At 42.0% G+C, this 14,097-nt stretch overlaps 1 protein-coding gene across 1 annotated transcript in view; it reads right to left on the bottom strand.

Annotated features, from left to right (window-relative positions):
* LOC126162319 (tyrosine aminotransferase) overlaps window positions 1-14,097 on the bottom strand; it is a 216,559-nt gene that overhangs the window by 46,966 nt on the left and 155,496 nt on the right. Inside the window, exon 5 of the mRNA XM_049918743.1 lies at window positions 6,540-6,731. Coding sequence (XP_049774700.1) covers window positions 6,540-6,731 — 192 coding nt within the window. The remainder of the gene's footprint in view (window positions 1-6,539; window positions 6,732-14,097) is intronic.

Here is a 14,097-nt window from a genome sequence, read left to right as displayed (position 1 = left end):
AGATGCTTGTGACAATAGTACATGAACAATTGGCCAGCTTTGCCGTTTTCAATATGTTTGTCCCAGGTCCCGGACCATAATAATCTACTATTTGCCAGAATTCGCATATGTCTGTGAATTTCTCCATTTGCCGCTGGAATGATTACCCGTTCGTTCTACTTCGGTTGTAGAGGGTAGTCAGAAACAGTTTGTAATTGTGTAGCAGGGTAGTTATGCAGAAAAATAATTGTTAAGAAAAAAATTCGATACGTTGCGCCGTTTCGGAGTTAATTAGTGCTGCAGTTAGCCAATTAGGCCGTTGCGCGCGCAAATTCGTGTCCCGCTAGATACAATCAGTATCAGCTTTCCTCATAGCGTAGATGATAGCGCACGAGACTGCTCAGGCTTTCGCTCGGGTTCTGCCTTTACTACCGTCCCATGTCAAATTTTTGTATCGCTTTCTCGTTCGGTTTTAGGAAACCAAGCGGAGAGCACGTTTGGCGACACCGTTTCTCGCGGGAACCTTGAATTTGCACGCGCAACAGCGTGATCTGCTGACTTCAATGCTAATTAACTCGGAAACGGCGGAAAGTATCGAAATTTTTCTTAACAATTGTTTCCCTGCAAAACCTAGTCTGCAACACCCTTACAAGCTTTTCAGACTGTTTCTGACCACCATGTATATCAGCACTTTCCTTCTACATCTACATCTATATAGATACTCCTCCAGCCACCGTACGGTGCGTGGCGGAGAGTACCCTGTACCACTGCTAATAATTTCCTTTCCTGTTCCACTCACAAACAGAGCGAGGGAAAAACGACTATCTATATGCCTCCGTATGAGCGATAATTTCTCGAACATTATCTCCGTGGTGCTTACGCACAGTGTATGTCAGCAGCAGTAGAATCTTTCGGCAGTCAGCTCTAAATGCCGATCCTCTAAATTTACTCAATAGTGTTTCTCGAAAAGAACGCCGCCTTCCCTCCAGAGATTCCCATTTGAGTTCCCGAAGCATCTCCGTAACATTCGGTGTTGTTCGAACCTACAGGTAACAAATCTAGCAGCCCGCTTCTGAACTGCTTACGTCTCCTGCCCGCAATGCCACTAGACCACATTCAATCACCGGGTTTTGACTCATGAGTGCCTTTTGTACGAAAACAGGCAAGAGCCTTTGTATTAAATTTTGCAGTTAGAGCACAGCAAAGTTTTAGAAATATAAAATATTGATTTTTGGTGAGTCTGCTATGAGTAAAACAAGGCCTTACGGGTGTTGTAAGTGTTTCGAAGATGATTCTGAAGATGAAGAGCTCCTTCGTGCCCCTGCACATAATCATCTGACGAAATCGTGAAAACAGTGAAAGAAATGATTATTAACGATCGCTAAATCACAATTAGAGAAGTCGCTGATGAAGCTGGCATATCAGTTCGCTCTCACTACGACACTATTTCGAATGTTTTGAGTGTTGGACGTCTGATAGCAAAATTTGTTCCAAAATTGTTAAATATCGATCCAAAACAGCGTAGAATGAAAGTTGCTCAGGAATCGCTAGATGAAGTCAGCAAATGTGCAGCATTACTGAAACGTGTCATAAAAGTTGATGAGACATGGGTTTACGGATACGACGTCGAAACTAAGACCCAGCCGTACCAGTGGAAGCATTCCGAATCGCCAACACCGAAAAAAAATTAACAAGTGAGGTAACACTGATGTAAACGAACAAATAAAACTGTTTCCAAAAAATAAAAATTCCCCTAGTTTTTTTAAAGACACCTTGTACGTAAAAATATATAGAAAAAAGATTGGGTATCATGATCCCCACAACCGGTTCCGCCCAGCCACCCATCCACCCCCGCGGGTTCTACCCTGGATTCTCATTTATTTGCAATAAGCTACATTTGCTTATACAAAGTCAGCTTTCTGTCCCTGAAGCAAGCATCAGTCCTCTGTTGGCCTTCCCGCATTTTGTGGCAATTTCTGGCATCCAAGCTCATCCCATCTCAGCGTCGAGCAACTCAGGTTCACAAATATTTCTAGCTCTGTCCGCTAACGTCTTGATAACACCCCGCTTCTGTTGTGGGTGGTGGTTCGAATTCCGGTGCAAATAATGGTCCGTGTGAGTGGGTTTGCGGTATACTGAGTGGCCCAAACTACCATTTTCGTTTCTAAAAACAAGCACATCGAGGAAATGTAATTTGCCGTCTACCTCCTCCTCCATTGTAAACTGAATTCTCGAGTTTATACTGTTTAGATGTTCGTGGAACCGGCTTAGTTCCTCCCTACCATGTCTCCACACACAAACGTGTCATCCACGTATCGGAACCATACATTTGGTTTTTTGCTGGCAGTACCTAAGGCCTGTTCTTCGAATTTCTCCATAAAGAAGTTTGCAATTACGGGACTTAAGGGGCTTCCCATAGCCACGCCATCCGTTTGCTCGTAAAACTGTTCATTCCACTTGAAGTATGTGGTCGTCAAACAACACTTAAACAGTTCTAAAATATCGGCAGGAAAAATTCGATCCAACTGTTCCAATACATCATTAAGTGGAACCATGGTAAACAGCGATACCACATCGAAGCTGACCAATATGTCCTCCGGCTGGACCACTATGCCATTCAATCTGCTGATGAATTGTGTCGAATTCTTTATATAAGAGACCGAACGGCCCACATGTGGTTTCAACAGCGTAGTCAAAAACTTTGCTAACGAGTAGGTGGGCGAACCAATGGCACTTAGTATCGGTCTTAACGGCACATTTTCTTTATGAATTTTGGGCAATCCATAAAGCCTCGGTGGTAGCGCAACCGAATTGCAGAGACCTTTCTGTACACTCTCTTCAATGGAGGACTTTTTTATTAACCGCGACACAGTTCTGAGAACTTTGTTAGTGGGGTCCTTATTCAGCTTCCGATATGCTTGCGGATCCAATAGATCAGTAATTTTACTCTGATAGTCGGCCACATCCACAACCACCGTTGCGTTTCCTTTGTCAGCTGGGAGAACCAAAATACTATCGTCGTCATTCAGGAGTTTTAAAGCTCTTCTCTCACCCACAGTTATATTACTTTTCGGCGGTTTTGCATTGGCTAATATTCTCACTGTTTCTATACGGATTTCTTCAGCTGTTACAGAATCCACACTGCGAATTCCTGCTTCTACACTGGCTATAATTTCTTCCGTGGGCACAAAACGGGGTGTTATCAAGACGTTAGCGGACAGAGCTAGAAATATTTTTGAACCTGAGTTGCTCGACGCTGAGATGGAACATCTCCACAATGCACTAATGAAGAACGGATATTCGTCCGCCGAAATAAAACGTGCGTTGAGGCAGCCACGCAGAAATCATACTGACGTACAGGCTATTGCAAAATCTAAGGTTTTCCTGCCGTTTGTTAAAAATGTAACGGAGAGAATAGGGAGGATCTTGACGAAGCGGAATATTACCGTAATTTACAAGCCCACCAGGAAGATACAGGAATACCTTAAGCCTGCCAAGGACGCTCGCAAACCATTGGAAAAATCTGGAGTGTATAGGATCCCATGCAGCTATGGTGATGTTTATGTGGATACAACTAAAAGAACTGTTTCTAAACGTTTTGAAGAGCACAAGGGAAACTGTAGAAGAGAAGAAACGGAACGATCGGCTGTTGCGGAGCATGCTTTCCAGCCAGGGAACCGCAATATTCGTTTCGAGGAGACGCAAGTACTAGCGGCCACAAGCGGATACTACGAAAGGCTCTACAGGGAGGCAATCGAAATCGCTAAACACCCAAATAATTTCAACCGAAAAGAGGAGGGCGTGAAATTAAACGGTATATGGATGCCAGTGTTAAAGAAGATGTGTACCACCCGTCCACTACTGGGTGATGGCAATGGCGATCGACGGCGACGGACAGCGGCCAATTGCACTGACGTTTTCAAAACACGTGACGTCATACCGCGGCGCGGGAGCGCGCGGACACGGAATTTAGCGGCAGTCAGTAGCGAGCCAGTGGGTGTGTTGGACCTTCCATCGACCTACGGACCCCCTTGAAGATGTCTCCCGCAGTCGGAGACGAAACGTTGGGAATTGAGACAAAATTCATCAACCGACCGCGGCATAACAGCCCAGATAATACAATGGACATGATATTTCCGGCTGTGAAAGTCTACATTTTTGCATCTGGTTGTGTCCATTCTCCTCGGAGACACGACGCTCTACATTTAACTGGGTCTAGTATTAAAATACGAAAAGGTGTCACTCCAGTGTCAATTGTTGTTAGGTGCACCACTGTCACGTCAAGGAAAGTCACAACAATCGTCGCCATGCTTGACATTTCGTGGTGCTGCAGATGTCGTCGTACTGTCCGTGTGGATACTTCCCTTTCTGCAAACAAGCCCATTTTCTGACTCAAGGTACGCGTAGCGGCTATGCAATCCTGCACGGTCGAGCGAATGCTATGTCCATCCTCTTGGGCGCTAGTCGCGTTGGGCTGTTAAGGCCCTGCATGATATGGCGTATGGCCCCATCGATTCCATATTCGTATGACAGTTACGGGATCCCCGCCAACATGAGCAGCGATATCACGGAACGATAAACTGAACTCTCTACTGACAACGATCCTGCCCTGTCGAATTCCGACACATACTGGTAAACTTCTCTCTTTAATGCGCAAGGCATAACACGATCTTTCCCACAAACAACCGACTTTCAACTGTGATTTTGGAATCAGAAACCCGCTGTGTAATCTTCCCTTGTACACACAATTTTGTGGTGTTACTCCTAACGACACAGTGCATTTGCTCTGAAATGCAAAACACCTTTATATCCAAGCACGCAGCATACTTGAAACGTATCAGGGTGGAACCCGCAGGGTTGGTAAGCCGGGTACGGATCAGTGCTTCTGGATATGTGTGAGCGGGACTCCAGGGCCACTCATTGGATGGTCGGTAGTCTCTTGCTAGACAGAGGAAAAAATGGGCGCGTGGCTGCGCAATGTCATAATGTTTTCGTGTTTTTTTTAATTACTTGTACGATTAAAGCGTTCCTTGGCTATGTTGTATAACAATCGTTGATAAAGCCATAATCATGTCGGAAACCTTTCCACATGAAGCACAAACGACAGCTCCACCAGTACTCTGCCCATTTATACCTTGTGTACGCGATACTACAGCCAGCAGCACCTCAAGAAGACGATTGGGTCACTTATCGAAATATTGAGCATGAAATGGAAACTACAACTCGAATGAACACCCGGAAGACCGCCATTAATCAATCATGGCAAGAAAACATCGTAAATCACAAGTTTCATTTAAACTGCTAACGCTGGCTGAACGCCTGCTAACCGTTTGTGTATGTAAATAACCTGCTCCATTTCATAAATTCGCAAGAAAAAGTTTAATTTCGATTTTCGTTACTGTTGTAACACATATAACGATGGATCCTCATAAATACGCAACTCCACATTACGTGTTCGCTAATCTATCCATGTTTAAGTCTAATTGTTACTCCTGAATGTGGTCTATAGTGCCGCTAGATACCATGTATTAACATTCACCATTAACATTTTTCGGCCTTATACAGGGTGATTCACGAACATATGCAAATATTTTAATATGTTATTCTACAAGTAAAACTAAAGAAAAAAGTTCGTATAAACAAAGGTCCTCAAATGTTTAGTTACAGAGTTACGGCTAATAAAAGATTTTGCTGAAATTTAGCAGCTTCGCTAATTTGAAGCACTCGCTAAACTGTAAGAGGTCCCAGACGTTTATTTGCAGTCGTTTTCCAGAACATCCAGCATCCATAATATCCTCATCATCGTCTTCAAGTATCGAGCATTCATTATGAACGCTAGGTAGAGAACCTGTTTCCACTAATGGCTCGTGCATTCGGAATTCTCCGAGTTAGATAACGTACGCGATATTCGTTAACTGCAGCCGTAGCATTACCATCATATTTTCCATAAATAAATATCGGTGCATTCCTCTGTCTAAAATTTGAAGAGCATCCCTATTTCATAAATAATCTACAAACTACTACAGTTACTATATGGTTTCACGTAAATGCACTGTTGTTATTATGTTCTTTCACTGAACAATACAGAAAACTAACTCGTTTCAAGGTTAAGTAATTACTGAAACAACTCACTAACGGTTGCCAACAATTACATAAACATTTCTACATTCCTAATGGAAAGTAAACAAATTTACTTGTATAATAATCTTTGCTTCTGTGGATGTTCTGGAAAACTACTGCAGATACACGTCTGGGGCAGGTTTTATTAGATTCACCAGACCATAACAACAAAATAAATGTAAATCGTGCTTTACTTTAACCTCATACAGTTTTGCAGTGGCTTCATATTAGCGACGTTGTTAAATTTCAGGCAAAATCTTTTAATAGCCGTAACTAAACATTTGCAGACCTATGTTTATATGAACTTTTTTCTTTAGTTTTACTTGTAGAATAACATATTAAAGTTTTTGCATATCTTCGTGAATATATATATATATATATATATATATATATATATATATATATATATGCAAAACTGAAACAAAACATTAATTACTTACCATGTGTTCATATATCTCATCAGCTATTATCGGTAATTTGTGCCTTGCTGCAATGGATAATATATCCTTTAGATGTTGTTTCTTGAAGACCGAACCACACGGATTCGAAGGATTGCATACAACTATTGCCGCCGTATTTTCATCAATTTGGCTCTCCAGATGGTTCAAATCGGCTTCCCAGTCGTTCTCTGGCTGCATAAAGATGAGAATAACCATTAGTTTCAATTAGTCTCAGTGCTATCCACAAAAGGTAACAAAATATTTCTGGTGCATGCAGAAGTTCATAGCGTTTTTGTTTTGCATGTTGGTATTCTGGTTGTTGTGGGGTCAATTATCAATTATCATTTTCTATTTGTGGTTCACTGTTGGTATTTGAGTTTACACATTGTTATTTTGTCATTTGGAGATAGTGTGTGGAGCTGTGGACACTAGACAACGGGATGCCAAGTGGAGAAATCGGAACATTTCCGATATATTTTTCTGTTTGCGTTCAATAGAGGGGTGACAGCAGCGGAGGCAACGAGGAACATTTGCGCCATGTGTGGGGATAAAGCCACTGGCCACAGGACGGCAAGAAAATGATTTTTATAAAGAGGATCGTTTTGACATTAGTGACTCTCCGTGCTCAGGAGGACCTTCAGGGTTTTATGAAGATAGTTTAAACGCATTATTCCACAACGATCCATGTCAGTGTACTCGATAACTGGGAAATGTGCAATTGGGTCGTCAACAACACCGACTATTCCTATCCTGTATTGTTACTGGGGACGAGAAATGGTGTCTTTATGCTAACATAAGGAAAAGAAAGGGATAGTTGAGTCGAAACAAGGTAGCAATTCCCCGTACAAAGACTTGTGACCATCCACAGAAGATAATGTTAGGCATTTAGTGGAACAGAGACTGTGTGGCGTACTACGAATTGCCTCCCCGAGTTGTAACCATCACAGCTGACATTTATTGTCAACAAGTGAGGCGTCTTGCAGGCGCAATCCAAGAACAACGACCAGGAAGACTGCCTGAAGCGATGCCACTCCACGATAACGAATCCCGCCCACATTCTGTTAGACTGACATAAAACACTATACAGGGGTTGGAAAGTCATTCCGTATCCATCTTATTCACCTGATCTAGCGCCCTCTCCGAACACGGCTCGACGAGTTCTTGGCCTCAAAACCACGTGATTTCTACACCTCGAAATCGGAAAGTTATCCAGCGTTGCCAGACTGTTGTAAATAATGAAGGAGAATATATTAGTGATGACTTCAGTCTCTGTTATGTGTATCTGTTGTCCGCCCCCGGTAGCTGAGTGGTCAGTGCGACAGGATGTCAATCCTAGATTAGATTAGATTAGATTTACTTTCATTCCAATTGATCCGAAGTGAGGAGGTCCTCCAGGATGTGGAACATGTCAGAAAAACAACAATACATGACAAATATTTACAACTAAAACAAATAAGCTAATGTACCATTCCACAGGTCCCAATTGGAATGATCGTCATTTTTTAATGAACACTAAGAGTCATTTTACAAATACTAATGCACTGAATTTAAAATAAAAAAGTTTTTTATTTATTTATAAGGTAATAAACATGTAATACAACTACTGTAATACTTATTTACAATGAACACATTACTGCACTGAAATAGTGCAGAAGTTAGATTATACTTACACACACACACACACACACACACACACACACACACACACAAATTTTCAGTGAACACATTACTGCACTGAAATTGTGCAGAAGTTATGTTGTACTTATATACAAATCAGTTGGTTTTACTAAGAAATTCATCAATGGAGTAGAAGGAGTTGGCCACCAATAAATCCTTTAGGCTTCTCTTAAACTGAATTTCATTGGTTGTTAAGCTTTTTATGGCTGCTGGCAAGTTATTGAAAATGTGTGTTCCTGAATAATGCACACCTTTTTGTACAAGAATAAGTGACTTTAAATCCTTGTGAAGATTATTCTTATTTCTAGTATTGATTCCATGAATTGAGCTGTTGGTTTGAAAAAGTGATATATTTTTAATGACAAATTTCATTAAGGAATAAATATATTGGGAAGCTGTAGTTAGTATCCCTAGTTCCCTAAACAGGCTTCTGCAGGATGTTCTTGAGTTCACACCACATATAATTCTTACTGCACGTTTTTGTGCCCGGAAAACTTTAGCTTGGCTTGATGAATTACCCCAAAAAATAATCCCATATGACATTATGGAATGAAAGTAAGCATAGTATGCCAGCTTTTTCATTTTTATATCCCCTATGTCTGACAAAATTCGCATTGCATACAGAGATTTGTTAAGACGCTTCAGCAGTTCTGTGGTGTGCTCCTCCCAGTTGAATTTATTATCAAGCTGTAATCCCAAGAATTTAACACTGTCCACTTCTTCTATCTTCTTGTCATCGTATGTTAGACATATACTCTTGGGACACCCCTTACAAGTTCTGAACTGCATGTAGTGTGTTTTTTCAAAGTTTAGTGACAAAGAATTGGCTAGGAACCAGTGATTAATGTCCACAAATATTTTATTGGCTGATCTTTCTAAGACTACACTTGATTTGCTATTTATTGCAATGTTTGTATCATCGGCAAACGAAACAAACTTGGCATCTGGTAATGTTACTGATGAAAGGTCATTGATATACACAAGAAAAAGTAAGGGCCCCAAAATGGAACCTTGTGGGACCCCACATGTAATTAGTTCCCAGTTGGATGATGCCTGATAGCTTGATACATATCTCTTTCCTAATAACACCCTTTGTTTCCTGCCAGAGATATAAGATTTGAACCATTTTGCAGCATTTCCTGTTACACTATAATATTCTAGTTTACTTAAAAGGATATTGTGATTTACACAGTCAAATGCCTTTGACAGATCACAAAATATACCAGTTGCCTGCAATTTTTTGTCTAATGAATTAAGCACATTTTCACTGTAAGTGAAGATAGCCTTCTCAATATCAGAACCTTTTAGAAATCCAAACTGTGACTTTGACAGTATGTTGTTTGAGATAAGATGGTTATAAAGACGACTGTACATTACTTTTTCGAAAATTTTTGAGAATGCTGGTAACAGTGAAATTGAACGGAAATGTGATGCTATTTCTTTATCTCCCTTCTTAAACAGTGGCTTAACTTCAGCATATTTCAGCCATTCAGGAAATATTCCACTGATAAACGACTGGTTACACAGATAGCTTAATATGTTACTTAGCTCAGAATCACATTCTTTAATTAACTTTGTTGATATTTCATCATACCCACTAGATGTTTTTGATTTTAAAGATTTTATGATGGACATTATTTCTGTTGGGGTAGTGAGGGTCAAATTCATATTATGGGAGTTACTTGAAATGTCTGGTCTAAGGTAATCCATAGCAGCATCTACCGAACCTGACAACCCCATCTTTTCAGTAACAGTTATAAAATGTTTGTTAAAAAGTCCTGCAACACTATACACATCTGTCACCAATGTATAATTTACTCTTAATGCTATTTGTTCCTCTTCGTGTCTGGTTCTACCAGTCTCCTCCTTCACTATATCCCATATTGTCTTTATTTTGTTATCTGATATGACTATCTTTTCCTTGTAATATATTTGCTTTGACATCCGTATTACAGTCTTTAATATTTTGCAGTATTTCTTATAATGTGCTATAGCATCAACATTGGAAATGTTTCGGATTGACAGATACAGTTTTCTTTTTGTTTTACAAGATACCCCTATTCCTCGAGTAATGCATGGCTTCTTTGTAGACTTTGCTCTAGCCTTGGTAAGTTTTGGGGGAAAGCAGTGTTCAAATAAGGTAAGCACTTTATTAGCAAAAATGTTATATTTTTCATCCATGCCATGAGCACTGTAAACATCAGTCCAGTGAATGTCTCTGAGGAGTGTCCTAAAATAATCAATTTTTGGCTTACTGATTACCCTCTTGAGCTCAGATTTAACAGATTTTATATCCTGTTCAGTATTAACATTTAACAGAAGGAACTGCATGTCATGGTCCGAGAGGCCATTGACTATTGGTTTTGTAATACACTCCTGGAAATTGAAATAAGAACACCGTGAATTCATTGTCCCAGGAAGGGGAAACTTTATTGACACATTCCTGGGGTCACATACATCACATGATCACACTGACAGAACCACAGGCACATAGACACAGGCAACAGAGCATGCACAATGTCGGCACTAGTACAGTGTATATCCACATTTCGCAGCAATGCAGGCTGCTATTCTCCCATGGAGACGATCGTAGAGATGCTGGATGTAGTCCTGTGGAACGACTTGCCATGCCATTTCCACCTGGCGCCTCAGTTGGACCAGCGTTCGTGCTGGACGTGCAGACTGCGTGAGACAACGCTTCATCCAGTCCCAAACATGCTCAATGGGGGACAGATCCGGAGATTTTGCTGGCCAGGGTAGTTGACTTACACCTTCTAGAACACGTTGGGTGGCACGGGATACATGCGGACGTGCATTGTCCTGTTGAAACAGCAAGTTCCCTTGCCGGTCTAGGAATGGTAGAACGATGGGTTCGATGACAGTTTGGATGTACCGTGCACTATTCAGTGTCCCCTCGACGATCACCAGTGGTGTACGGCCAGTGTAGGAGATCGCTCCCCACACCATGATGCCGGGTGTTGGCCCTGTGTGCCTCGGTCGTATGCAGTCCTGATTGTGGCGCTCACCTGCACGGCGCCAAACACGCATACGACCATCATTGGCGCCAAGGCAGAAGCGACTCTCATCGCTGAAGACGACACGTCTCCATTCGTCCCTCCATTCACGCCTGTCGCGACACCACTGGAGGCGGGCTGCACGATGTTGGGGCGTGAGCGGAAGACGGCCTAACGGTGTGCGGGACCGTAGCCCAGCTTCATGGAGACGGTTGCGAATGGTCCTCGCCGATACCCCAGGAGCAACAGTGTCCCTAATTTGCTGGGAAGTGGCGGTGCGGTCCCCTACGGCACTGCGTAGGATCCTACGGTCTTGGCGTGCATCCGTGCGTCGCTGCGGTCCGGTCCCAGGTCGACGGGCACGTGCACCTTCCGCCGACCACTGGCGACAACATCAATGTACTGTGGAGACCTCACGCCCCACGTGTTGAGCAATTCGGCGGTACGTCCACCCGGCCTCCCGCATGCCCACTATACGCCCTCGCTCAAAGTCCGTCAACTGCACATACGGTTCATGTCCACGCTGTCGCGGCATGCTACCAGTGTTAAAGACTGCGATGGAGCTCCGTATGCCACGGCAAACTGGCTGACACTGACGGCATCGGTGCACAAATGCTGCGCAGCTAGCGCCATTCGACGGCCAACACCGCGGTTTCTGGTGTGTCCGCTGTGCCGTGCGTGTGATCATTGCTTGTACAGCCCTCTCGCAGTGTCCGGAGCAAGTATGGTGGGTCTGACACACCGGTGTCAATGTGTTCTTTTTTCCATTTCCAGGAGTGTATAATTTTGTTCATTGGACTTTTCTATAAAGATATTATGAATGGCTGTTTGTGAGCAAGTGGCTATCCTAGTGGGGAACTTTACTGTGGGAATTAAGTTGAATGATAGTGTTACTAACTCAAATAAGTTCTTATTGGGAGAGTCTTTAAGGAAATCTACATTGAAATTACCAGCAACCACTATTTCTTTGTTTTTGGTTGTTAAATGGGCCAGTACAGCTTCAAGGTGGTTTACAAACAGATTAAAGTTACCTGCAGGTGCTCGATATACACTTAATATTATGAAAGATTTTTAGTGAAAATCTAATCCTATTGCACATGCTTCCATATGCTGTTCTAGGCAAAATTTATGAATGTCTATGTTCTTAAATTTATGACAGTTCCTGATGAATGTGGCAACACCTCCTTTCTCCATTTCTGATCTACAAAAGTGAGATGCTAACCTAAACCCTGTAACACTTAAAAGTTCTATACCAGTGGTCACATGATGTTCAGAGAGGCAGATTATGTCAGCTGGGTTTGAAGACTCTAATTCATCTATGCAGATAGTTAATTCATTAATTTTATTTCTCAGTCCTCGAATATTTTGATGCAATAAAGATAGCTGACATTTCACATTGACTGAGTTAAAATTGGGTGGAGTTAAAATATCTGCTGACAGTTGAAAATTCTTAACCAATGGCTGTTTATGCTGATGTGATAAGCTGGAATTATGTTTTTTGATTTCTTTCTCAAACTGAAGGTTTGTCTCAGTTCTAACCTCTCTTAAAATTTGCTTTCTTTCTGTCCTCCCTACCCTAAAAAAGGGTCTTTTCTGAATCCTATAACCACTGGTATTTTACCACTCATGACAGTGCCTCCCCCCTTTAACTTTCCTGCTATTTCCCCAGCCAATTTACCCTTCCCCTTCCTGTTGAGGTAAAGGCCATGCCTAGTATAATCCCACCTACTGAGAGAATCAACATGAACCACACCAATGTGTGACCCCGCACCCGACATGAGCAGCCGTTCCAGCTCTAAATTAACTCTGTTGACAGAAGAGTTCAAATGAGGTCGGTCATGGCGCCCAAGAACAGATACAAACTCAACACTAGTATGCTTCGATACTGATGCATTCTTCGCCAGGTCACACTCTATACTGTACCCATGATCTCTGTCAATACTGTTACCTGCCCCACCCACTATAACCACGGTGTCTTCCTTAGTGAAATCTTTGCAAAGTGATCCTAAATCCTCTGTCACCTGCTCCAGACCAGCACTAGGTTTAAAAAAATTGGTGACCTGCTATTCTGATCCTAGTTCATCCTGCAAGAGTTGGCCAACACCTCTTCCATGGGAACTACCTAACAACAACACTTTCTTTCTCTTTTCTGATTTCCCTACATTCTTACTTTTCAATTTGCTGCTGAAAGTTTGTTGTGCCCTGTCTACACCTGCAACTGCTTGAGGCTCACCAGCTTCTAACTGAAGCAACAGGTCAAATCTATTTTCCACATTCACCATAAAGCTGTCAGACAAAGTTCTAGGCCTGTTCCTCCTGTTGCCTGTTGCCACTTCCCACCTCTCTTTACCCTTCTCCCTCCTTAACCTGTCAAGATCTCCCCTGGCCTTGTCTAACTCAGCCTGAAGGGCAGCAATTTTCCCCTCCTGTTCCAGTATCTTCCTATCTCTACTACAAATCCTACAAAACCACTGATGAGTCTCATTTACTTCCCCTATTCCCACGCCACTACAGTCACCCACATGGAAAAAACTACAGCACCCATCACACCAAAGCCCCGACCTAACAATTCTACGGCAAGTCAAGCACTTTTCACTCATGATAAACGTAATAGTTTATTAAGAATAAGTCAGTTAAATTACAGATAAACACGAAAATATGGTTACACAAATTTGGCCTATACGCAACTGTGTGTAAACAAAAACAAAAGTGCAAAGTTTCTGAAACAACAAGTTAAACTTTACGCTAGTTTCCGGAAATGCTAGTTAATTAATGAAGAGGTACACTAAGTTAAATTGCTGGAGAGAGCAAGGAACAACTAAACGAAATTCTATAGATTTGCTGCAGCAGAACGTAAACAGAAAATA

The sequence above is a fragment of the Schistocerca cancellata genome, chromosome 2, assembly GCF_023864275.1.
Source record: "Schistocerca cancellata isolate TAMUIC-IGC-003103 chromosome 2, iqSchCanc2.1, whole genome shotgun sequence".
Classification (NCBI taxonomy): Eukaryota; Metazoa; Arthropoda; class Insecta; order Orthoptera; family Acrididae; genus Schistocerca; species Schistocerca cancellata.
This window is presented reverse-complemented; position numbering and strand designations above follow the sequence as displayed.